At 40.2% G+C, this 27,993-nt stretch overlaps 1 protein-coding gene across 1 annotated transcript; it reads right to left on the bottom strand.

The window, feature by feature from the left end:
• Nucleotides 1–28: 28 nt before the first annotated feature.
• LOC135496402 (U3 small nucleolar RNA-associated protein 4 homolog) lies at nucleotides 29–25,738 on the bottom strand. Its single transcript, XM_064785744.1, has 17 exons — nucleotides 25,626–25,738; nucleotides 25,141–25,249; nucleotides 24,482–24,656; nucleotides 24,245–24,313; nucleotides 23,985–24,069; nucleotides 23,377–23,545; nucleotides 23,064–23,139; nucleotides 22,814–22,861; nucleotides 22,314–22,485; nucleotides 21,074–21,253; nucleotides 20,762–20,922; nucleotides 20,230–20,437; nucleotides 19,955–20,061; nucleotides 19,442–19,537; nucleotides 19,122–19,304; nucleotides 6,144–6,242; nucleotides 29–1,278 (listed from the first exon to the last, which is right to left on the bottom strand). Exons 1-17 carry the CDS (start codon nucleotides 25,636–25,638, stop codon nucleotides 1,162–1,164), a joined length of 2,067 nt encoding a protein of 688 aa, XP_064641814.1. The 5' UTR covers nucleotides 25,639–25,738; the 3' UTR covers nucleotides 29–1,161.
• Nucleotides 25,739–27,993: the final 2,255 nt, after the last annotated feature.

Genomic DNA, 27,993 nt, shown 5'->3' with positions numbered 1-27,993 from the left:
TAAAAACACTGGTATATAAAGTGTTGGTTTTTATTTGATAGAACGCCAAGAATATTAGTTGTATTTTTTTACCAATTTGACATAAAAGTAATTGGGACTGTTTGAACAGCTTAACTAAATAGAGCAAATGAATATCAATCATGTACCTCATGTAGCTGTTGCAACAAAAATTGGTAGTCTGGTCAGCGGAGGTCTTTAGATACCTGTCTGCAATTAGGTAAAAAGCTGCTCCCTGAAAGCCACAGAATCAGGAACAAACTATTTAGCATATCGATTTCAGAATGGCGAGTAGCTGTGTCACTGTAACAATGGTCTACACTTGACACAGAGAGATCATAAAAATCTCACAAAGGTGACAAATGACAAATGAGCAATAACTAGATTAATACCATTAATGGACGTGTCTCACACCTTTTTATTACAGCCACACTGGAAACTAACAATGTCCGGCTTAGCTCACAATAATCTCGTAAATTTTTAAAACACTCACATCTGAGGGTGTCGGGGCGGAACAAAAGCCATTACAGTCTGCTTCAGGAGAGATTAGACCGAGTGATTACATGGGGGGGGGGGGGGGGATAGTACATTGGATTATGTCATAACACCATGAAACGAACCAAGATAGTTTCCAACCGAAGTTGACCGGAAACATTCCATACATAATACAGGCACATTACATACTCTAGTTTCACTGACCTAAGGCCATTTCTGAATATTCAAGTTGGCCCCAAAACATGCCACGTGCCATTCAACATGTTTCATTTAGCTACAGCACCACACCGCTGATCATGGATGTCATCAAGAGAGATATCACACTTTTAAGGTTTACACTTTTGGCCCCCTGGCGGCCAAGATGAGAATCAGATCGGACCGAAATTCAGTGTCGGAGGTCACCTGAGCTTGGGGGGTCCTGTGTACAAAGTTTCAAGTCCATAGTTCTATTGGTTTAGAAACGTGCCACTGTTTTTGAACCAGGATACAGATGACGACGACGACAGACACTGCGATATTGTATTGACTCCCTTACAGTGAGTCAATAATCCAAAAAGAATGCTGTGGCGCTTACTCATGCGCTGCACCAGTAAGCAAACGTCAAACGTCCTAATTAACGGCTTTTCTTTTAAAACAAACGGAGACCTTTTGGAAGTATCTCTCCAATGTTTACGTCCCAAACTTCTTCTGTTTAAGCGCAGCTGGCAGCGCTTCCATTAGTTTCATGGGCGTCTGCTCCACGACTACCAAACAATCGTCAGTCAACACATCAAGGTGGAGGAGATGCTGCAATTATACAGGAAAGGGTAATTAGGAATGTTGCTTTATACATCAAGGTTGAGATGCTGCAATTATACAGGAAGGGGTAATTAGGTATGTTGCTTTATACATCGAGGGAAAGAGATGCTGCAATTATAAAGGAAAAGGCAAAATACATAATGAGTTTACCTTACATGTATATGTTTTTGCAGCTAGCTAGTTAAATATACGGTACAAACTGCTTTCTCGCCAGACACATAAGTAATAGGAGTTTGGCAGTTAAGAGCTGGCCCGTTCATTAGGCGTGACATTGTAATAAACAAACTTTACTTATAGATGGTATAGATCAAATCGAATTACCGGGTGACTTGTAATTTAAGGCCGTAAGATGCACCCGTATAGAATCGGTCACGAATCGGCAATTTGTGGCAAGCTAAATATCACAATGATATGCACGATTCGTAAGCAGGTGGTGTTTGTTGGTTACGTCAACCCCGTTTTCAACGTTACACAATCGTTTCACCGCACATTTCCTCACTACATTTTTACATAAAGAATTTCTTTCTCACATGGATTTAAACCTTCTCTCCTGAAGACAATGGAAGTTCTCCTTAAGCGTTAAACCACTGGTTTTTCCCTCCATTTTTTGGCTGTCTAGACTAATTATTCAACAGGTAAACTTATTAACATTACAAGCAGACATTGGTAAATTTTTATTCAATTTTTTAACATCGGAGCCAGAACAATGAGAAAGCTGTATAACTGAAACAAAACAGCAGGCCACTGACTTCTGCAAACAGGATCATTAAAAATTCAATACACTGCAGAAATGTAACCTTAAGCCCAACTGAAATTTGCAACCCATGTCAAAAACTGTCTCGGAACACTGGCGAAAGTCATTATCAATGGTCAGCATTACATGTAGCGTCCTGATATAAAAAATGTCTGCTCAGGAAAGTCCCTGCAGTTAACATGATGTTGGGCCCCAGCGACGCATTCAGGCAAACTGCCAGGTATTCAGCATTAAACACAACAACATTCGCTCAGACAAGTTATAAGTACCTGTGGCTTTTCAATCTTTAAACCTCTTATGGTAGTCTGGGATTGGCGATAATTGGACATTAGTATCGATAATTAATCAGTGACATTCGAAACTCGATTGCCAACTCGTCCAGATCAAAGGAATTCTTGTATGTGATTATCGACAGTCCAATTATCTGCAAGTTGACGGACATGAAAGAACCTGTTTTATAATGCACATTGCTAAAAGGCCAAGCAGAAACATGACGTCATGTGACCATCGGACAACTTGGTGTCCCCATCTCGTTGCCTGTCCAAATCCAACCTGTAAAACGGCATTCACTGACCATACGAACGGTATCTCCTGTGTCAAAAACACTCAGAAACAGTCTTAGATTGATGTTACTAGAGTATACACAACAGTAGGTCTGTAACTAGAGTATACACAACAGTAGGTCTGTCACTAGAGTATACACAACAGTAGGTCTGTCACTAGAGTATACACAACAGTAGGTCTACACATGCAGAACAATGAAGTACAAACTGGGGTAAGTTTGTTATATGCTCCAATAAAAATGATCGGCAATCTCCTACTATTAATTAAAGTACATTGTACATATCATTATTGATTAACGAGTTATTATAGAAATGTCTAGACATTTCACAACATGATTAATAACAAGATCATCAGATTTTACATGTAGGTGTGTCGCGATCAATTTGAAAGCTAAATATTTTTAAGGTTCTGCATACTGTACAGGGTGGCCCAGAATTATTTTCCTTTGGACAATAGGATTCTATTGTGTATCCATTGTGCGAGGGAAAATAATTCTGGGCCACCCTGTAGAACAGAAATTTATTTCTTAATTTTTTAATGTTACACCCATTGTAATATAATACCCATTTTGGGTAGAAAACACAAAACAAAAGGTGAATAAAACACAAAGTGCCAATGACACGATTTACGTGATGTCATTTGTGATTTGGACTTTATCAAGGCCTATAATTCCTCTGTACATTTTTAAATACGGAATTATTTGGAATTATTTTCTCGTTCGATTTGAATATTTGTTCAGGTGGTTGAGTCGTGAAATGTGCACAGATAAATAAATAACATGCCTGCAGCAATAAGTGGGACTGAAACACCTCAAATGAGTGGTTTTATATTACATTGGGTACATTTCAGCATTGTCGTTCTTTGCTAAAGTACATGTACCTGTTGAGGAGAAAAAGTGAGATTGTGTGACATAACTGGTGGATACTTCTTGGAACTATGGGTCCTGTATCATACTATAATCTGAGGACTGTTTGGCTGTTTGTTTGTTCTGCTATTCCTCCCAGGTCCTCAGTCATATTGCTTTGATAAACGAATCTACACATACCATTTGGACCAACTACATGGCAGATGAATGACTTTACCATTGGAATGGGATGAAAATAGTTTTTGAAAAACCCTTCAGATCTTTATAAGAGGAACTCTTTTCTATTTTATACATCGGTTATTTCCAGACTAAAATGATGAGAAATGCTGAATGACGCATTGATAATAGATAGAGACAAAGCAGTTAAAAAGATAATTGTTATAATACTACAGACAGACAGAGGATCAAATATTTGAAAATACTATTCATATCCACTCCAATAATAACCAGGTTATTTCCAGAGTACAACGACGGCAGGTACTGAATAATTCATGGAGGACTTCTGGGTAATTTACCGAGAACTCATCAAATGTGTGTGATTTTAAAATTGGACAGGAACATATCGGACATCGGAGCGCCAGCTGCATTACGTCTGATTTACATGGAGCCTTTGCATCAAATATTTGTAAAATTCAGTCTGGACAAGTTTGGTATTTTGTAATGTAACTACCTGGCATTGGGTCAAAGCAGAGTAGACAGCTGAGTAGGGGATAAACTGAAAAGTTGCAGCCAGCCTGACCCCCTCCTTTTTATCTATTTTCACAAAACAAAAAAAGGATTTTCAGCTACAACAAGTCAAGTAATCTTTGCGATGATTTCTGAATACCTGTGCTGATATTGGTGTGTTCTTTTCATTGTCAGAACACAACTTACAATGATCACCACTGTGATCCGACAACCTGTACAAGTTGTACTATCACTTATTCTACCTTAAAACAGCTAAAATCAATGGCTGCCGAAACCTCATGGACCCATCTGAACTTCTTTACCATTCAGACAACCCCTTCCCTCCCTACACAGATGGTTGTGGCGAAAAGCCTCGCTGTCTGCGACCGGGAAGTTCATCGAGAGTTCAGGCATTGTTGTCTGGTGTCTATAATTTATTTCCACCAGATTCCCTTAAGCTATTGGTAACAACATGAACAGGAAAATGCATAGCCTGTACGCTAATGATTCAATGTTATCAAAATAAATGCACTACAATGTTTCTGGAAAATGTTGGCTTTGGAAATGTTTGTTTAAAGAAAAGTTAGCGCTGATGGTTGTGATTTCTGGTTGAAGTTGGGTGAGCCTGATAAAAAAAGAATTTGTAAATTTGTTGTCTGATTTATTTTGCCAGCATGGGCCGTAACAGAGATGTTTTAAATGCTAACCTGACATTATAAATAAATTAATAAAACACTAGCTAAAGTCCCTTGAATATCAGAGAAAAATCTCCGATATTCAAGATGTTTTCGCTAGTGTGGTAGACAATGACAAGACAAAACAATGTAGATTATATGGTAGTAAAGTATCATCAAAATAACTTGAAAATTTGTTTCGATACACATTTTTTCAGATGGATGCTATCAGTCATATCTCGATGCCATTTCAATCTTCCGGATCGCTACAAGTTTCCAGACAACAGGTTGCCGGGCGTTCACGATACCTCGGCGACAGCAGGTGTCCGATTGGATGAATAGATTTACCTCAATTCACCTCTGGTCATGCCAGGTCACAACAGAGCATGAATCGATAAGGTGCGGTGTCTACTGCCATAACTATTTGGTTCTATTCCCATTTAGTGGCGTATTAATTATTTTTGTTAATATCAGCCTATACATGCATTCAATGAAACTCATACCTCGTATGAAAAATTAACCGAAATTTGTTCACATCAGCAGCAACATTACAGAAATCATCAGAGATCGTGTCAAAACAAAATGCTGTCGTGGATAACAGAAATGAAATAGTCTGGAATTAGTGGTCAATCGTGGTCAATCCGCCACCACGCATAGACTAACTGAATTAGTCTAAGGGTCAACAGAGATGGTGACCTTCGACGTTGAGTCGAAACTGCCCCTCTAGATGTGGAAAAGCAATGAGTGGATTTGGTAATATAAAAGTTAAGGACACCAGACTCATTATTTTCTTATTTTTCACAATACCCACAGGATGCACTTCAAACATCCACAAGTAATAAACAAACATTGAATAAAACATTATGCACGGGACAGGTTTTTTAATAGCTTGCGTTTTTTGTCAGCGACTAGACGGTGATATCGATCCCAGCGGCTCATGATTGCAGATTCTATTCCTAGCGTGTGTGCAATATATGGCTTCAACATGTAAAATTGATAAAGACAAATGTCGTACAACCAACAGGATTTGGGATCTTTCCTGATATACCAAGTCAGAAATCGAAATACCCTTTTGATAACGGTATGGCCATAACGACGCGGCCGACCAAAGAGAATTTGGATGGACGATGTGAACGACTGGACCGGAAGGAAGACCAGTGACCTGATCCGCCTCGCGGAAGACAGAACCATATGGTCCCGAATCGTCGATAAAACAGGGTCGCCCCAATGGCCGCATGGCTGCGGGATATGATGATGATGATGATGATGGCCATAACGTTAACAATAAACATTGTTTGATACGACATTGCATATGCACACATGTCCTTACCTTATACTTGTTGCAGATATGGAAGGCGTGTCCTTTCTCATCCTTTGCTGCCACTTTGTGGCTCTTATTGTACAGTTTGACAGAGCGTTCCGGAAATGGCTGAAATGACACCAATAAAGGAATGTATTATTTTCATTAATGATGATTGATTTATATTAACACAACTTGAGAGATGAGCTGATATTACAGCAGATTGAGGCTGTAGAAACCAGTCTTTAAAGTGTATATCTGAAGACAGTATTTCCTTTGATTGAATGACGAAAAACCCTCCTGATAATCTTCTTCGAAATAAACAGCGGAAAATGTCACATTTTTATACTTCAGACAGAAAAATATTTCACATTTGTAAGAGGAAAACTGTGCCAACCTTTCCCAGAGGGACAATTTATGACATCAATCTTGATGTAACGTCATTTGTAGCTCAAAACATAGAGTATTCATACATCAGGTCTGACGTAACATTATTTCCCATCCCGCAGGTGTCCCTTGCATGACGTCACATAGGGGGAAAAGTAAGTTATTTGGATATGAACGAAGGAGGACGAAAACGTGATTTTTACATTTTTAAATTCTTTGTGCTATTATTAATTCAAGCCTTCTCAACCAATTAGCAGTATATGTTTCAATATTTAGCATAGCTTACTTTCTGCAGCACGACATCATATGCTATGATTGACCCTATGTCAGATACGAGAATGAATGTTTACCATCACTATGACAACCACAATGTCTGTGCGACAGTAAAACCCAGACGTTCAATGTCCTTTCAGATAATGGATATCGAGTGTTTGTGTGTCTGCTTCCCAAACCCGAATGGTGAAGCGAGAAAAGCAGCCGTTTGAACAACCCAGTGGATATCAGGCACAGTTGTCAATTGGAGTGCTGTGTCATCCTGTTGGGAAATGTAGCAATGCGAACAGTGATAGCAAAAGACAATTCCGAAGGGTGGACAGTGATGCTGTATAGCCAGCCATAGCATTTTGAGTTGGATCAGCATCCAGAGGAGGAAATTCTTATGCGTATGTGAATGCCGTCACAATAGGAAACAAATAAATAAACAAAAGGCTTGCTGGTTAGGCAACAGAGCTAGCTAACTAACATATGATAATATAAGTCCTTAAAAACCTGCATACTGACTGTATGCTATGAATTAATCATTTTGACACAAGTTGAACACACAGACACACTGACTTAAAATATACAAAGGGAAAAATTTCCATAAGATAATTTTATTTCTGTATAATCCAACCTTTAATCCAGAAAATGATGCACTGCTCGGTCATGTTGTTTTTTACGCCCTGGTCTATAGCGACACGCACAGACGATTGCCGTCGTTTTTAAGGAGGCCGCTTAACATGGATCAATTGCGGCAGACATCATTCAATCACGCTTGGATGATTGATTGCATTTGGGCCACATCTAGGCGAGGTGATCACATCGACCATGATAGCCAGATGCGCAGATGGAGAAAGACAGAAATGAGGAGTTGACGCACTGATATGAGAAAATAATATCTGCAATACAATCCATTTGATACCGGAGATGGTATCCTTGTTGCAGCCTGCTTGCAACTAGCAGAGTCATGACTACACCAATGGAAAACATACCCTCCCACAAGCAATAAGACAAGGAAGAAAACTTTTTGCACAGACCTTGGCCCATCTACCTACGGATTGATAATGACCACATTCTCAATTTTATCAAGGAAAGAAGTCTGTTTTTAATGCACGTCTCAGGAAGAAAATTGCCAAACTATGCCTAAGGTTATCTTCAGGTTTTCCCTCCAGCAATAGGACTCTACCCAGGCATTCATGCTAACACACATACTATGCTGGTTTCGAAGGACCCCCTGAGGGATATTGGGAGCGAAGTGGTTAGTTTCTGGTACTCTGCGAACAGACTGTATCGGTTTTTTCTGGAGGAGCCGGCGTAACATGGTTCAATTGGCGCAGACATCATTCAATCATGCATAAATGATCGATTATGTTTAGGGTATGTCTGGCACAGTGATCGAATCAACCATGATAGGCAGATGCGAAATTGGAGAGGGAGAGATGATGACCCCTTCATCAATAAATGATAATGCCGGTCTCATATTGCCGATTCATCATGGCAGGGGTGAGATTTGTGTGCTGATTGTGAAGCCCCTTATTTTTGTGGAGCAGAACTATTGTGACACTGTCCACTCAATTTGATCTCCACACAAGATGTGTACAACTCCTGCAGCCAACTGCCAAACGCAATTGTTGTTACCTTGACATCTGCAAAACTAACAACTCAAAGCAATTGTAATTATCTTGATGTTTGCAAAACTAACAGCCAACAACTATTTTCGTAATCTTGATGTTCGCAAAACTAACAGCCCAATGCATTCGTCATTCGACATCTTCAAAACTAACAGCCAACAGCATTTGTCGTAATCTTGACATCTGCATACTAACAGCAAACAGCATTTGTTGTCATCTTGACTTCTGCAAAGCTCACACCCTAACTAGCTTAACACGCATAGGCCTTGAAATGGTACCAGACTCACAGTGCATTCAACAGGAAATTAACAAAAGTCTCATTTTTCAATTATGCCTTAGGTACTTCTCCTTCATCTGCACTTTGACCAAAATAAAGAATTCCATACAATATTCAAGAGGCCTCTCATCCTCTGTCTTGAGTCATCCGCAGCAAACACATCCAGTCAAAGACCATCCCATGTAGCACATCAAACGCTATGTCAATCCTCTTTTTCCTTCAGAGTCTTTCCAAAAAAAACCCTACAAGGTAGGTCAACAACTCGATACATCAGGAAGTTTTTACCAATGGACACGCCAATTCATCTCATGACTCGCTTAGGCAGAATCTATCAAGGCGAGACCAGATAACTACTTTACGCAAACTATATCAAACAATCTTTTTCTCACAAACGCCATTACATGATGTGATGTGTCCCATAAGAAGAGTCCCTCCTTTCTCTGTACAAATCACAACAACCCTGAGCAAACAACTTCATCAGATTACACAGTGACACCATCTCCTGCTGAGTGTGGCAGCGCTCTCTTCAAATGACTAAGTAAGTTACTGCAGCACATCAGTTGGAAGCAATTCTTAGTATCTGATCTTGGTGACTTTCTGGTGAGTCCATCCTTAGAGAGCTATTACAGTAAGCTTACATCTTATCTATCTCTCTTTTGGATTGATAAGTAAAACAACGCTGCCCTGCCCATCTCTCAGCTGATGAATAGGTAAAAAGGAGTTGAAAACCTCAATAGATACAGTACATGAGATTCCCGATTGAGTCTAACCATCACTAGAATCTGGGTAGAGCTCTGGATGTACACTAATTGGTAATAAGGTAGTAATATTCATGACCTCAGGTTTTTCTGCCTGATCAAATTTAGTGACATGCCTCATGAGAAACCCCGTTTTTCTTTTGACACAAATCACAGCAACCTTGAGCAAACAGTTGGCTCAGTTTACACAGTGACACCATCGCCTGCTGAGGGCCACCCGCTATCTTGAAACTGAAGAAGTAAGTTACCACGCCAATTGTAAGCGAGTTCTTTTGACTCTGTTGTCTCAAAAACACACAGTTTGGTCGGACTGGAGGAGTAGCGAATATGCTCCATGTTTTGTGACGGTAAGGCAAATAATATCCCGATGGCAAAAAGAACCCCACTGTCAAAATGATCAACGCTGCTTCTGCTTTGACCGCTTATTTATCACGGCCAACAAAGCCAACACTTCAAGCAAGAAAGGCATCCACCCCTACAACTGAAATTGACATGACCCTATCCATATATCTCTAGTTGAGAAGGAGTTATAGAATTCTCACTAATCGTATCAGGGAATTTGCCGAGACATTCACAGAGTCCTTTATCATCTTGATGAATGAAATGATGTAAAAACTGCCGCCTGTCTTCATCAAGAAAATGCTTCATATCACAGGTAATTTTCTCCTTCTCTGATTTCAATTAGAGCAGTAATTGGTATTACCATTACCGGGTGTCTTTGAAACAAGTGAGCTAGGCTACCAGTTGGATGAAGAAGAGAGAAGAGAGAAGAGAGAAGAGAGAAGAGAGAAGAGTCTTTGGTATCACCATTACAGGGTGTCTTTGAAACAAGTGAGCTAGGCTACCAGTTGGATGAAGAAGAGAGAAGAGAGAAGAGTCTTTGGTATTACCATTACCGGGTGTCTTTGAAACAAGTGAGCTAGGCTACCAGTTGGATGGAGAAGAGAGAAGAGAGAAGAGTCTTTGGTATCACCATTACAGGGTGTCTTTGAAACAAGTGAGCTAGGCTACCAGTTGGATGAAGAAGAGAGAAGAGAGAAGAGTCTTTGGTATCACCATTACAGGGTGTCTTTGAATCAAGTGGACTGGGCTTCGAACAGGATAGCGAAGTGACAAGAGAGAGGGTGTCTTTGGCAAAGCATCGACAGTCAATAGTTCGCAAGACTTTTACTCCCCGACTTTATATTTCCAAGCAACATCTCCATCATAGTTCGTACAGCCAGACTAATTCACCAATACAGAAATTAGAGAGATTCTTAGAAGTGAGATTTCACTGCCTTGCATCTGCTTGGATGAACAGAGCCAGCCAATTAGCTGACGAGACAACTTGAGACGTTATCGATTGCCAATACCAGTCGGAGCTAGTCTATGTCGTTTAATTACTCGCTTTACAGATTTCTCCCACTTATGCTTAATCTGGGCAAACTGAGCACACACTGAATTTCTAATTCACTGTACAATAAGGTGACTATTACACAGCCCCCCCCCCCCATGCCCTAGATTATGGAGAACAGGTCACTGCTCTCTCCTAACTTTGAAATGAAACCGAGCTAGGAGGAATTCATGGCTTAACATTCCCTCTCCTCACCTATACATTCAAGACCTGGTATCGCCAAGCAAAATTGGGCAAATTCGCCAAATCTTAGTGTCTTTAAAGTTTCATGGTTTACTAGTCGGGACATTTTTTCTGCAAACTATGCCACAGCTGCACAGACATTGAATAGGACGACATTACACTGAAGAAATCGATTACGTTATATCAACAAAAAGCTTGTCATTCATCAAAAAAACTTCTCCCTGGGTTGGGGTGATGCATCACAACATGCCAGAGTTTGGAACGGTCCATATCTATCATCATTTTGCTATTTTCGATCCAAAAATCCATCTGCACCTGCTACATCAGGATGATATTCATTTACCACACAGTGTAACCTTCATGGACAACTTTATTTCAAATTGCTAAGGCGGTAACATAGAGAATTACCCCAAAACCAGTGCTCTTATAAGACTAGTACTTGACAGGTTTCACCTCTTTTTGTCTTTAATGACTGTTTTCTCACGATTTTGGTCCAGATATTTTGCTTGCTGAACCTATGGCAAATTTATTTCTTTTGGTGCCAAGACATTTAAATATCAACTTTGAGAAATGTCATGCAATCTTAAAATCATATGAGGTTATATTCCCCTTGTAGCAAACATATAAATAGAATGAACATGATAGGTAATAAGAGTTGCTTAGCAGTCAATGAATAATTATATGCAGTATTGCTGTTTGTACCAAAGGATGTTTACAACCATTATGGATCGATGTCTTAGATTAGAAGAGTTAAGAGCCTGATCAAAATGGCTCTGAAAAGGGTGCCTTAATTATTCTTTAATTTGAGGCTTGCTGACAAATGATTTGACTGATCACCCTTGGTTTGCGATTTGTAGGAGGAAATCTCATTTGTCCGAAGTTACAGTCAATAGGAACTGCACACTACAAAGAAGGGAATTATGCGACATCACCAACCCTAGGTTAAAAGAGCTGCGAGCATAGATTCCAATACTCGCGCGACTCTGACGGAACTTCAATAACAGCATGTCTCCTCTAAATAGAACTGCTTACCCTGAAGGTGAGTTCGTCTGTCTGGCGAAGAATAAATTGATTTTTTATCGAGACCAGCATTACGTCTGCCTCTGCTGATCATTGATTCATCAGGATCTGATGCTCCATGGACTCGCCGTGGAATGTCGAGAATAAATTGAATTGTCGCTGTCTCAGTTGAACCGAGTGCAAATGTTATATGAGAGTTGGGCGACAGGTGAGGGGGGTCTCAACAACATGGACCTGATTTCTGCCCACACCAGCGATGTTTGCAGACATTGATGATCTTTCCATCATGTCTCAAGCCTTGGCAGAATATTTCTTTGTTGCAGATGGGTAACATCCTCACTTCCAGATTGAATAGGAAGAAAAGAAGAAATATGGAGAGCCAATAAGCTGACCTGGACAAGCACAAAGAAATAACTTTTAAAGAATTTTTTTCATTCTGCTGACCACAACTAAGTTCTTGCAAAATTCATATCATGTCATGTATTAATGACACTTACCATGTCATGTATGAATGACACTCATTGTGTGTCATGTATGAATGACACTTATCATGTCATGTATTAATGACCCTTATCATGTCATGTATGAATGACACTCATTGTGTGTCATGTATGAATGACACTTATCATGTCATGTATGAATGACATTTATCATGTCATGTATGAATGACACTTATTGTGTGTCATGTATGAATGACACTTATCATGTCATGTATGAATGACATTTATCATGTCATGTATGAATGACACTTATCATGTCATGTATGAATGACACTTATCATGTCATGTATGAATGACATTTATCATGTCATGTATGAATGACATTGATCATGTCATGTATGAATGACATTTATCATGTCATGTATGAATGACATTTATCATGTCATGTATGAATGACACTTATCATGTCATGTATGAATGCTAATACATGAACACAGCATGCTGAAAAGGGGAAAATTTCCTGCTTGGAACCACGCAACTGCACTTTTACTGGACATCCGTTAGTGTTAGCGTGGCAGCCATAGCAAGTCAATTCATTACTTAATGTACCTTTGATCTGTGTGCATGGGATCTGAGTCACGTTGCATCATGCCGACAGCATTTACAGTGCCATTAGATCCCCGTATGAAAAAAAAATGCATGAATCAGCGTTTGTCCAAGACGCAGCTACAGGTCGTGCAATAGTGGTAGGATGTACTTTAAGCTCATCACATGTCTATCATAGCGAATCTATTTCCAATCAATCTATTGTGTATCCATTGGGTGAGTGAAAATCATTCTGTGCCACCCTGTAGTTGGTAAAGGGTTAGTGCAGAACCTAGAGACAATAAACTGGCCAAACAAAGATGAAGAGGAAGTTATGACACAACTGGTTAAACACTTCATTCATAGCGCCGTTGTTTTTTACACCTGACTGGCCTACTTCATGAAAGACTGCAATTATCCACAGTAAACATTCATTTAGAGCAAGCAGTTTTCTTATTGGGCAATTTAGTGTTTTTTTTAACCATAGTAATTAGCAAGACCAAAATAGACCTGACAACTCAAATTTCAATTCAGACAATTTTCTTTCAAAAAGTGTCACAAGCGACTAATTGCAAAGTGAAGACATTTTTTATTGTAATTAGATGCATTCCTTAAATTAATAGCTATAGCTGTTGAAATTCGGACTTGGACCAGTTGAGAATCAAATTTTTTGATTCACAATTCTAGAGCATGTGAATTGAAAACAGTGCTTGGGGCTACTTGTCCCCCACTACACCCTACACATACATGTAAGCCTACATCACACTTCCTAGAACAAAATTTACAGGCTCACCCAACAAAGCCTCTTACCCTTTAAGTGTCAGAAAGTACATTGCGCACAATATCAACGTAAAAACGTAACTGATGCAATTATTTATCACGTCACCCCATCGTGAGACACTATATTACTGATTTCTCCTCCACGAGATTTCTCCCAACACTCGAGATTATTTATTCAGGTCTCCAGCACATAAACCGTCTTATTTTTTCAGCCTCCTCGCAATTTTACAGCCGTTTTCTCATCAGCTCCGAGTAATAAACCAGTCTCCTGCATAAATGCTACAATTATAACTTTTGATGTAGTCTGTTTCAAGCTCGGCAACGTAATCAATCTAGATGCCGTCTAAGCTGCTTTCTTAACCCACTCAGGACTAGAAAATGTAATCCTGTCTCAAACTAGAGAAGGGATTCTACGGCCGCCAGAGCCCAATCCAAAGTGGCATGTGACCTGTCGCAGCAAGACCAGGCGCATGTTCCAATATCTCCTGGTGTCTTTTAGGCTCGTCTTCTGTGCAACAAGCGCCTCTTTTTGCTGTGACAGGTCACAAATGTTCTTACCTTCAACATTAAGCATGTTCTCATTCTAGATACTAGCATTCAGTTGAAAGTGCTAACATGAACTACCTGATTACAGACAGGCAGAGATCAATCAGATATGTCTGGAGTCTGCACTCAGGGACCCCTACAAACATGCACAAGAATTAAATGAGATATTCCATTCAACCAAAATAAACCTCTCTATTAAGGATGCCCTTCGAACTGACAAGTGCTGTCTTTAATTGAAAGGTGTCCTGATAAGAGAGGTCAGACTCAATGGAAACAAGTAATCTAGGACCACATCCAGTGTTCTTGATAGATAGTCGTTAATAGAGAGTAGTTTGCTAAGGCAGGTGGTTGATTGTTATGTTTAAGTATAACATTATATTGGGCAAAATTGATTAACAGTATTCAAAATCACATAACTTTGACCCTTAAGCAGCCAGAGGGCAGATATTATCCAGCCAAAACAAAGATTTTCCATTTTCGTGATTTTGAATCAACAACCATGCAGATGGAGATGAGAATGCTACACGTATATAATTTCGAGTCAATATTTTGCAGCCTGCAGTCATAATAATTGATTCTAACTTTTTTATGATTCAATTTAATAATGGGAAATGTTACACCGCACTTGAGTGTACTTTAACCACTTCACTACTGTAGCCCGAAATTTCGGTCCAACGTGCGATAATGCATGCACGCTCCTATAGACAATTTATTCGGTCTGATGACGTCTTGATTGCCGGGAATGAACCGAATAACATCGAAAATGTCCAGTATTGAAGTGGTTAACACAGGAAGAAAACAAATACAATACATCACTCATGCATAAGCGGGAAGAAAATATAAGCTAATTAGTCAGGAGACATTTGAAGTTCTCAGAAATAGTTGTTGGGGATAAAATTTCAAACACTCAGGTACACAATGTACATTGTAATGATTGATGATTCCTCATGTTCCACCTTAAAGTGCAAATTATGCAAAATGCTTACAAGGTACCTGCTTTATGGAAGCAATTGTATTCAATGACCTGCCACGTGAATGTTGTTAACTACCTCCTATTCTGAAGAGAATGGACGACGAAAAAAGGAGCCTGGTCTAACCGTTTTCTAGACTCTGAAGAGAATCTTGTTTTCTAGACTCAAGGAGCCTGGTCTACATATGTAAAGAGATACTGTAAACCATTTTGTTTCGCAAGCCTAACATCTTTGTGAGAGGGTAAATCCCAAACTTCAGGGGCGCAATTATGTTCAACTCAATGGCTTTATCATTAGAAATTGCATCCATTCGCAGAAATAGCAAAATCTGAAAAGAAAATTTTACAAAATATATTGGGCCGCAAAAATAAAGGAGTTTACAGTCATTAGATAAAGTGATCATGGCGATGGGGGTGAATATCTCGGAATTATCTTATAAGTCTTGACGATTAGTTGATCAGGGATCACCGGTGAATAAAGAGAATTGAGATCTGGAAAGGGCCAGAGCTATATGTAATAAACAGATTTGGACCCCCTCTCATGTATCAGTATATGAAGTACGACCCCTTAACCAAATAGACAATTCGTCCTCTTTCATTATTTGGAGAACAATTGGTTTGATATGGGAGTCACGACTCAAGAACAATTCACCAAAATGTTTTATTCAGACAATTTCTCTTCACATCGTTTGAATTAAACCATCAACACATTCCTTGTTGAAAAGTTTTTTTTCCTAGTACTCAGACTAATAACAAATACTTATCACAAAATTGATAGAAAATGCCAACGTCGTATCTCTTTTCAGTGTACTTCAGGTCAGAACGGTGCCTCCCTCCATTTACTAAAAGCAGCTCCATTATTTGGTCAGGTGGTACTCGAGGCAGAATACAAGCAACGTTATACTGGCATCACAAACTTTGCCGACTTCTTCTTCGGCTTTCAAGCACAACTTATATTTGAAGCGTAGAAATCTTAGAGCAGACTGATAAAAACACCAAACGGGCACATTTAGTGAATTTTTCTGCATTTGAAGTACATTTCTCAACAAAAACTCGCAGAAGATTTTTTTGGTCCTGTCGACCAAAAAAACAATTTCCCACACTGTGACTACATGCTGGATCCACTCACCAATAAGATCCCAAGCACGGCAATACCACATTTCATACAGCCTTGATGGGTAGGGCCTAAACAACCGGGCATAATAGTAGGCAAAAGGGGTTGGCTATCTTGTCTTTGTTTCATCCAATTGGTCTCTAATTGTACATGTAATATGAAAAGTTCCACTGTAGAGTCATGACTATTCATGACGGTTACGTTGTTAACTCTTGAATACGGTAGATAGATATTCCACCCCTTTTATGGCTGCAAAAGGCCTACTATTGTGTTTGGCTGTTTAGACTCTGACCATCGAGGCGGTGGTACAAATCGGGTATTGTCAGGCTTGGGATTTTTGAGGAAAGATGGCAGACAATCTTGCAAATGCAACTATTCTTTTGCAAAAACAGAAACAGCAACGGAAGAACTTGAAATAAACAAACGAAAAATGTGCTCAATAAGGTTTGTTAATTTTCATAGTTAATGCAACCCCAGTCCGGTAACAAGTCTTTTTTAAAAGTCTGCTTTACTGTATATACTCATAACTGGCACAAGAGCGTTTATTGACCAGGCCCTAGTGGTAATTAGATTCGATTTCTCCAAGCATGGCGCCTGTTATCAAACACACTAGTTTTACGTCAGTCTATAAAACAGCATTATTTACATTCAGTACGTGTTTAAACAATTGGAATTTTTTTAATTCAACTCCATTTTATTTTCATTTTTAAAGAGTGGGCCTTCAATGCATAACATAATAAGAAAGACTGGTGTTGGATTTTGTGATTTTGACGATTTTCCCAGAGCATGGCGCTAGTTACCAATACAAATTAAGGATGCCAAGAATTTGTTCTTCTTGGCTGCTAAGTGCTAGGTCTTCAGGTCATCTTGTCAGGATGAGGCCAACAGTCATGGGTTGGAGTTGCAGAGGTAGATTTTGCTCTCTCCAATCTAACTACCTTGTGGTGAAGATATTGGTACTGTAACGCCAGTTTGAAGACAGAAGATGTTTCTAATCTTAGCCTCAGGAGATATATTAGGAATCAAAACTGTCAAATAAATTCTAACACACGTAGTATGTCCCAGTGCATAGTACCAGTAACCCTGCTAAAAAACTTTCCTCCGTATGCTGTTCAAATACCTCTCAAAGCTCAAACTCGAGGTACTCCATGCAATCTAGTGGGTGTAATGTTTGAAATAATAATTCTCAGCTGTTACCCAATACCCGGGCAAACCATAACATAGTTTGTGGACAATGTGGGAACCACTCTGAAGTACATTTCAATTGGTCTGTGCTTACTAAATAAATCTGTCAACCCCCTTAAAAGTGTGGACAGACCGCCATTCAGTTTTAAAAAAAAATCTAGTGGATTCAATCCATAGTAATTTTCTCTCTCTGGCCAGCCGAATGCACAGACCACTGGGCAAACATTAACAGATGAAAGTGTTGCAACCTTAACGAAATATCTGTTGAATTAAATGATCCGACCAAATGCTAGAAAACAACCTGGATCCCCTCCTTCGTGAGTGTGCCTTGAGGACAAATTGGAAGGAAGCCTGGCCAGAGATCACCATAGAAAATAATACTTTTTTGGGAGCAGAAACGGAGGTGTGAGCAAATTTACATTCTAGGATACCTCAAACACGATTACCCAGCATTTCAGGCCATCATTTTCGGTGATACAACATCGGCGCTTTGCACAAGACTGAATGAGAATCGTCAGGGAATCGGTCAGTGAACACGTGGGACATTTTACGCCATATCGGTTGATATGGGAGAAAAAAACCCAGACGTATATATACCAGCTAGGTTTTTTTGGATAGGCCAGGGGAGGTGTTCTTTGCCCAGCCCTGGACTTACCCATATTTTGCGTCAAGTCCCTGCGGCCAATAAACTTGATACATTGCCTTGTGGCATCAAAATGGTTGACAGCAATTTTCTTTATTTCTGTGTCTTATAAAATACACCCCAACGAGACTAGGTAACGTTCAGTCACCTTAAGTCAACAGGTGCTGCTCCCTGCACTTATTCTCTTGAACTAGTCCCAAATATGGCACTTGCATTGAACAGTCATGGTGTATGGTGGACAATATATTTCTAAACTGAAGCTGATCAGTAATGCACAGTGCGCACTAATGTTAAAGTACATTCATTCCCACAAAAAGCAAAATGACCAACGTTATCAGGATACGTCATCATGAAATAATGAGTCAATTCATTCATTTCCTGTGTTTCTTTTGGTCAATTTGAAACGTAAAAAGACAGAAATACCATGATGGCGAGGAAATCTGAAACTACACACATGATACAGCAACGTACACGACTGTGTGCAGCAGCATAATTATTGTCATTGATTGCTAAATATTATTCGGGCATGTCCTGGGGACACTGTGCTCACCTGGGAATGATTTAGTGTAGTCCATGAGCTGGACTACAAAATTTCATGGATTGGTACCGCCTGGGGGAAGGTCAATAGTTTCAGAAAATCTTTGAAACCAAAGCTGGATCCACAGCTAAATTGTAAAAATCGGCCTTTGAATGCAGGCATGCGTGCTCGAAATTGTTGAAAATCTAGGACAAAATGTTGGGGTTGGGGAAATCAAAAATGCAATAACTCAAGAAGAAAAAGGAGTAATCAGACAAATGACCACTCATATTATTGCTAATTAACTAATTCAATCCTTACCTGAGTTTTGTCGATGATACACAACGTCTGTTCGTCCTGAACAAGGATCTGGTCGGGATATTTTTCGCGGACAAGAATACGTTGTATTTTACTTTTTCTTCTTAGCCATTGTTGATGCCATTTCTTGGCCGCCTTTCTACTCCAGTCTGTATACTCCTGGTTTGTGAGGTTGAATTCAATAATCTGAAAAGGTTGGATAAATTAAAACCATTTGCCAAAATTAATGAAAAGTCTAACTAAAGACTCGTGCCACTACTTGATCTCTTTAACTCTGAGCTACTTTTATGATATGACCAAAGCTCATACTTAGATCCACAAACCTTTTGGTCACAATATGCCACCAGCAGATTCTGTGAGTCGGGGGAAAATGTCAGCGCTGTCGGGAGAGTTTCATGTCTCGGGAGACTGCAATGGTGCTAAAAGAGAGATAGAGTTTGTGTCAGTTGTTTTTAATTTGGTAACATTTGTAAAAGGTCATATTGGCCGCAGCAGTACCTGGTGAAATACGGTGTAGGTTAGAGCGAACCGACAAACTAACGATTATAGTCAATGAATGTCCATTCCTTAACTCAATAAAATGCATTGACTTTTACTCTGAAAAAATAATTTTCCTAGTCCTGAAGGGGTATGCTGTAACTTGATTCAACTGTCAATGATTTCCGATGATAAAAGTTAAAGCTGATTGTATTGTTAAAGCTGTTTAAAGCTCATGAAAGGAACATTTCATGCCATTTTTGCCAAAGTTAAATGGAGCATATTTCTGGCAAAAAGTCATAGTTTGCTCCATGATGATGAGACATGTTTCATAATGCCCTCATTTTCTATAGTCTTACTGTGAGATAGGTGAGGCTGTAGACTTGTATCATACTGTTTAGGGCTGCAGCAGCCAGGTACTCTCCATTGGGACTCACTGACAAACAATGGATGGGCTCGTCTGATCCTGTGGAAGTTGGAGGAGAGAAAAAAGATTACGCTAAGATCAATAATACAACGAAATTTTCACAGGCATTAATGACGTATTGTACAGACTTTCCTCTCATTCTCAATGCCAGATTTTTCCTTTTCAATTTACCACGCTAACTCGATGTAAACGCTGTGAAGTTCTTACCTGCTTTTGTCGATGATTGTGGCAAGGTCTTAATCAGATTTGGCTGGATCTTATCCACCGATACGATCTGCAGGGTGCCCTGATTGGACGCCGACACTAACTTCGTCCCATCGTGTGTAAATGCGAGTCTGTGGGCGGGGAGGAGACTGGGCGGCCGATGGCGAACCTTTGATAGACTGATGGTTGGACTCACTACTAAACCATGTTCCTGGTAAAACAGAGCGAGAATAGAGGTTCTTCACGTGACATCACATCGTGACATTTGACGGCTACCTGCCAATGCACTTCCTTTACGTTGTGACTACGTGTGACAGCCAATTTGGCAGTGCAGAACAATTGGCAACGTCATCATGTGACGTCAGTGAAGAACCTCTACAGGGAAGATAACATTCACAAATCTATCCGAGATCTGGGTAACCGGTGATTGTTACCTCACGAGTGTGACGTGCTATTGGGAATCGAACCAGACAGCAGCAGGAATAGGTGGCCGTGGTATAAAACCTGTCCGATAAATCAAGATGAATACACTTACAATGTTAATCTGATAAAGTCTGATTGAATTCTGATCCGAGTAGGCCAACCACTCTCCGTCACGAGAGATTGCTGAGCAGACGATCGCCTCATCATCCTTGCTCTTTAACTGCAGCAATTTGAGGGGGTTACTCGATAATTTCAGGAGGTCACCATTTACATCTGAAATTGATTATGTGAGAATGAAAATTTTAAAGTGAGACACTTTTTTGAAAGCGCCGACAATTATTCATCTTAGTAAAAAATCCTCTGAATTCAGGCTGTGACACTGACTGCAGAAACTCGACAATGACTAGGCATCAACTGTACGCACCTGACTTCTCCATTGTACTGCCAAGCCTCCAGATTTCTAAATAATCGGCATACTGCAGTAGAACAAGCTGTGCCTGGGGTGCCACTTGGACAAGTGAGGCATGTGGTAAAGGGGGCAATCGGCACATTTCTTTCAACTTTTTCTCCTTGATGTGGTTGAAGATAAGATTGCAGTCGACTCCTGGGAAGGAAAAACATACACACAATTTTAACAAGAATCTTTAAAATGGGGCTTCTCTGACATGTGGTCTGGCCAACAATGTAATGGATAAGGACTGCTGTTGGTCTATGCCTGCAACGCAGAGTTCATCAACCTAGCAGAGCCTGGCCAGGATTGAGAGAGTTGTTGTGGTCATTTGCAGAAGTAGTGCTTAGGGGAACCAAGGCAGCCATTTGGAGCGAATTCAAGGTTGCGTATGGGTACTATGGACTCATTTATGTTTGGCTTGCCATTCCGCGAAAAAACCCGCACTGGTTCACAGTGGCTGCCATACACTGTGATGACATCACAGCATCAGTGCTGACGATACATCAAGGTGATCTATTGCGGCAAGTCTATCAACATCTTCAGCGCCGAACCACGTAGATCTACGCGGCCCAAATCCCCCTCCCATTTGAGCTGGTTATCGGAGTCTCCTGGACTTCATGAAAGAACTACGCCATCGCCATCTTCAGGGCTAGGTAGGAACTGAGAAGACAAAACGGTCATTTCAGTTCCTCCCTTTCCCTGAAGATGGCGATGGCGTAGTTCTTTCATGAAGTCCACGCGACTCCGATAACCAGCTCACAAAGGGAGATGTGATTTGGGCCACATAGATCTACGTGGTCCGGCGCTGAAGGTGTTAAAGAATTGACTGAAGCCATTTTTCCATATCTCAGACCAAATCCCACCTCCCCTTTGAGCTGGGTTATCGGAGTCTCATGGACTTCATGAAAGAACTACGCCATCGCCATCTTCAGGGCAAGGGAGGAACTGAAATGACCGTAGTTCTTTCATGAAGTCCAGGAGACTCCGATAACCAGCTCAAAGAGGGAGGTGGGATTTTGGCCACGTGATCTACGTGGTTCGGCGCTGAAGGTGCTGCAGAATTGACTGAAGCCATTATTTCATGTCTCAGACTTTTAAAGTCTAAGTGACCAAAAACATAGACTGGAGGCAGCAGCATTAGGGAGGATGCGATTTCAGGAGGATTAGAACCCCTGTAGAGGCCAGTAAAGAGCCTAAAGTTTTAAAATCCTACCTCCAGTAACGACACTGTCTCCAGCTAGAGTGACAGCCCTCACATCGTGGGTGTGCTGCTTACGAACAGACGACCGCACCCACTGTTTCCAGTCGCTGTCAGTATGAACAGGTGTATATTCAAACTGGGTCAAAGTCGGGTCAACACCACTTGAAAACACCGAATTTCCCTCCTGAAATGAAAAGGCGTATGATTGTAAACTAAAATCATATGACAATGGTTCTTTTCAAGGTAGATTCTAAGGGACGAGCACAAAACATGTTTTAAAAAAAAACTAGCGGCCGGCAAGATTACGCAATGACAATAGGGCTTCCATAGGAGGAATATTCTCTCGACACTTCCAAGTGCAGAGCTGACACTGAAAAAGAAAAACTAGTTGCAAAAGGGTCAATGGTGTTTGATTATGATTTCATTTCTTCCTAAATGAAGGACAAAGTCACAATCAGAAGGCAGAGATAGGATCCCCTCATATGCAGTTTTGATTTCGTTCAAAAACTCACCTTATTGACACACAGAGACAGCACATCAGACTGATGACTTTGAAAGCTCTGAAAGTAAACACGTTTTAAACATTGAAACTTTGTGTGAACAATTACTATCTCCCAAGAATTTTGGGGAGGGACTATATCAATAAACACATTTATTTGGGAAGAAAATGTTTTTAAGGTTTGTTTGCATGATTTTATTTTGGTACAATTTCAAATGTTCCATTGTAAAACAGGGACACTGAGTTACAAGTTTGTACTGTACCTTTATTAGAGTTCCTTGTCTGCCATTCCAGAACAATGTCATTCCTCTTGAGTCGCCACTGATGATGGTCATATCACTGCAATTATAAATGGAATGATCAATAAGAGGATATTTACAAGGTTCATTATCAGATATGACACATCTACCAAGAGTGGTACGTTGTTATAATACATATGTAAACAGACCTTTTTATGAAAGGATTCTGGTGACATTAGACATCGCGAGTGTTGGTCTTACGGAGGAATATTGTCTACAATTCATTATTTTGCATAATATTTCATAACTTCAGAAATTCACCATGAACAGGACCCACCTTGTTATTGCTATACACCATACAATTGTCTCTCTATTGGTCTCTACCCTTGGCAGACTGAGTCTCTGAATGGCGTGGCCAGAGTTCAAGCTCCAGATACGAATACTATCGATACCTCCTGTCACGATCACTTCCTCTGCGGCATGCCAGGCTATACTCAATATCCGACCTAGACGTAAATTACAGTAACTTATCCAAGGTTACGATCATATGATATCAGCAAAATAATCCCAATAATGATTTTTCTAAAGATCAACATCATCATCTTCAACATTATGGCATCCTGTCCCTAGATTGGATTTTGCCAAAGATTTTTATGTCAATTACAGTTTAGACACTCGGGTACAAGAAAGCACAGCAAGCAGACGCGCTCAATTTTCATACTCTGAGCCAACAACAGGTTTTAACATGTTTGACGCCTCAATTAAGTGATTGTGATGAGCCCGGATGACACTTCATTGAAGTTAATTTGTGAGGTACAGCAGCACACAAAATTTTACGGTCAACCCCGAACTAGATCAGAATTAAGAGCTGTAAAGTTCTGATGACAAATCTTTTGAAAAATGAGTGGGAATCATAAATGTTGTGTTACCTCTGTATTGACTTACCTTCTTGCTTATCTAATGGGCGGTCATATCTAAGTCCCCCCTCACCAATATCAAAGAGCACCACATTACCACCTTCTGTACCGGCCTGAAAGATTAATAATATTCTCTAAATGAAAACTTCTTGGAAAAACAAATATTTTGATTTTCCAAAGGGTGAAATTCTCTAAGAGCCAACTCTACTACAGGCATCGATATTTCCAGAAGCCAGCAGGCCACATTTGTAAAAAGATTATGACCAAAATCAGAAGAATGACACTTACTGCCAAATGCGTGCCACTCTCATTCTTTGTCAGACACCAGATGGCTCCACTGTAGGAAGGAACGGCCGCCTGAAATAGCAAAAAAATTCTACGGTTGTCTATATCCTTTTGATTCATCTCCAAAAATATCACAGAACTTGTTGGTCAATGTTGCCAGGGACTGGAGAGATTTTTCGTTGACGGACAAAGATCCAATAACCACTTCATCTGCAAGAAACAACTGATTACACAACCTACCTTTGACGTCAATGAAAGCAGATCATATTCAGTGACGATTCCATCCAAGCCAGCTGTGAACAGTCTCTGCCCTGACCACATTATGGCTTCAATTGATCTACCCTCCGAATAAGGTATACTTTTCTCCTGGAACCAGTCATCTTTTATGCTCCAGATTTCCAATGAGTTGTCAGCCCTGGAAATTAGAAAATTTCAATTTCGTATTTTTCATTGAGTCGAAGAACAAAACAGAAATCATATCTGAAGCGAAGTTGACATCTGTTTAACATATTGAAGGTACAAACATGACAAAACAATCAAGAAATGCAATCAGTTTCAATAAAGCAAAACAGAAACCGTCCTGGCATCTTTCAATTCCTGTCATGCCAACAACCATTGCAGATCTTTTCACAGTCAGTTGCTGTGTCAGTTGCTGTGCCAAGTACATGAATAGGTATTCATCATTTCCAAAGGGGTGCCATATTTCTTTACCGCAGCTTGTACTCTAACAATCTTTCTCCCACCTTCGAGCCAGGAAATGTCTTTGCCTGCCTACAACAATACAATTCACCACAAGTAGGCCTCCTGAGGTTGGTAGAATACAAACATGAAAAAGAAAGATTGGACCTTGGACTTTTAGTGAAAGTGATTATGATGAATACCAATTTTTAGTTACTTACCTAGAAAGTGCCACTTTTTGCCCCACTTCATCATATGCAATACAGTGAATAGCTTTAGGGATGTAATCAAAGAATCGAATGTGATGCACCTTAAACTTAGCCATTTTACCTGCATAGAGAAGAAAAATAAATGGGGTATCAAAACCGGTCATCCTAAACACTAAAACAGCGTCCAGGCCTGTAGTCATCAAAATAAAATTAAGTAAAGTAGCCATAAACGAAACCCAGTGTTTGGTTACAATTTGTCTTTGTCGAAAAGGCCTTCTGACATGTCCGGGACCGAAGTTAGGTATTGATAATCTTTTTTGGGGCGCTTCATGCATAACCCTTCTCGATATCTACAGTTTACCCTTCAACATTTCTCGGAAAAAAATTTTGTCTACCCTCGGACAAGTGGCACATCATTTTCTATGGTGTCATTTGTCGGACAGAAGTAAAGTCGAAATTATCATCAGTAGTAAACAATTTTTCTCTCTTGTACTCACAGGAAGGAATCATAACATGACCTTACAGAACAAGAAACAAAAATTTCATTGATTTAAACTTTATTCTGACGATGAACACCAAATCATTCACTGGCACATGTTTTGCAACTTAGGTCTCGTTAGGGAGTTTTTCCCAAATGTAGGCGATGACGAGGTGCCCCATTAACTGGACGTAATATCTATTTTAAAATGCATTTCCAAAGTGATTGCATGAAGACAACCCATTTGTGTCGCATATCACTGGAAACGCCCGATTCCCCTTATTCTGCAGGATGTTAAATCGGGCATTTTATTTCTTTACATAAATCATAAGCGTCGCATTTGCTCCTAGCTCTGTTAACCATCCCAAATCAAATGGCAATATTGCCAAGTGGGCCGGACAATCACGGAAAACCCCAAATATTATACATTTCTTCCTGAATAATTCTTCCAGTGACCATTCTCCCGTGAAAGAAAGTCACGAAAATCCAAAAAAAATCGAGAGTCAACCATTGAACTTTTGAGATATGTTGAATTTTGCACAAATCAGCGAAAAACGCACCAACTGGCACTGGACGGCAGTTCAACACGGGGCCGACGCACATTCCAAGTTCAATGTACATGTAACGGAAGTCGTTATGGGCCTTGCATGGTTAATGGTTATGTCATAATTTTGACCTGGTTTGCTTGGGCCTATAATTTGGTAATCTCCTGAGGTATTTTCAAGTGATGATCGTTGGTCTCCTTTGTGTTCTGGGCTAATGATTTTAGCTTCTTTTGTGTGGCTTACTTTGTAATAGGGTTGGTGAATTCTGGCTGTTACGGCAGGCATTGGTTCGTTGAGATGAGGTAATCTTTCTGTATAAAACTGGGCCCTAGCTTTGATCAGTGTCCATACCTAGCGCGCTTGCTACCAGACGGGTAGACCTTTTCTTTCTGTGATTTTGCTTGGTTCCTATGGCTGAGTAGAGCCTACATTTTTGTCTCATCTCTCTGAACCGCTGCATGGTGTGACTCGCCCAATCTTCACCATGTATGTCATGTACATGGGAACGTTTGCTGACTTTTGGCTTTTCTTGTGAGTATAAACCCTCAAATTCCGAGTTCCGTATTTCTGCCATGTGACCTATAATTTTACCCCCTTCGTGTGCCTCTAGGGCTGGGTTTGTCAATATCCTGTTATGGCCAGACTGACCGGGTTTTCCTGAGGTTTCTTTTAGTTTGTTTGAGTTGGAACTTTGTGTGAAGAAGCTGGGCAAAGTTGCCCACAATTCCTGTCCGACATGTCATGATCATGTCACTTGTTTTATACTGGATTTTGATAGTGTTTAATCTTGTTCTGACTTCCCTGCTTGGCATAGGTTTTGAGTTACATAATCAGAAAGTGATTCCAGGTGATACAAGTTCTGGGGAATCTTAGTTCGGAGTGTTCCATGTCTTGGTTGGTGAACTGTTTTGGGCCACCCTGTATAGATTTACATTGGCTTTGGTTCATCTGACTGGTACTTTGATTAATAGGTGATTTCTCCTCCAATTAGATGTCGTTTTGACAGGGGAATTTAGGCTTCTGGGTTGTTGGTAGAACAAGTGTGGTGAGAAGGAATTTGGGTAACCTGGGGTCATATCTGGTTGGCCATGCAGTTTATTGGGTTGGATGAATGTGAAGTGAAATCTGGAATCTAGTTTGTTCATAATAAACATATTTTGGGTATATTCTAGCGCTTATAATTTATCGGTCAATGCACACCCCCACAAACTCTGGTTCTCGTCAACGCTGGTGAAGGTTCATTCATTTTGCCAGGGGTTGACGGGAACTCATTAACGACAATTCCATTCACAAGGACGGTCGCTACAATTGGCACCCGCGTGGTTTTCATTGGCCGGTAATACTTACTAATTGCTATCTATATTTCACTTTTTCTGCTTCCTGTGAGTTGTCACTGGGTCGTGACACTTGTTGGAGGGGGGAGGTAGCCTGTTTTTGGCTGACGTGTGTTTTTTTTTTGTCAAGGTAATATTGCTGGTTTAAATGTATCATGGGAAACTTTTTGGAATTTCTGGTCAGTCTGGTGTGTCATGCTATGCGGTGGAGATGAGTGGATGAGACAATGTTATTCATTTGAAGTTTAGATTTAGTTTATTGCACGCTAGGTGTGGATCATCAGGAAAGCTCGGTGAGTGGCCAATTTTTTATTTTTATTTTGATATTTGTGTTAGCTTGAACATGGACCCATCTGGACGGGTAGACGAATTCCTGTCGCAGATTGGCACAGCCCTGCAGGGGATGCAGGAGGAGATGACGAATGTGATGGTTGGGCCACCACCGCCCGCAACTCCGGGTTCTTCTGGTCGGATGCGTTATTCGACTCCTTATGGGGCAACAGCTGAG

The sequence above is a fragment of the Lineus longissimus genome, chromosome 11 (genome assembly GCF_910592395.1).
Source record: "Lineus longissimus chromosome 11, tnLinLong1.2, whole genome shotgun sequence".
Taxonomy (NCBI): domain Eukaryota; kingdom Metazoa; phylum Nemertea; class Pilidiophora; order Heteronemertea; family Lineidae; genus Lineus; species Lineus longissimus.
The sequence above is the reverse complement of the archived record's forward strand: the minus strand, read 5'-3'. Positions and strand labels throughout refer to the sequence as shown.

What these genes read in the sequence shown, in the direction of transcription:
- LOC135496402 (XM_064785744.1), bottom strand. An exon ending in CCCATTAGATAAGCAAGAAG is followed by an intron (nt 23,546 to 23,984) that starts GTAAGTCAATAC and finishes ATTTACGTCTAG; the next exon opens with GTCGGATATTGAGTATAGCC. An exon ending in TGTCTCTGTGTGTCAATAAG is followed by an intron (nt 22,486 to 22,813) that starts GTGAGTTTTTGA and finishes TTTTCATTTCAG; the next exon opens with GAGGGAAATTCGGTGTTTTC.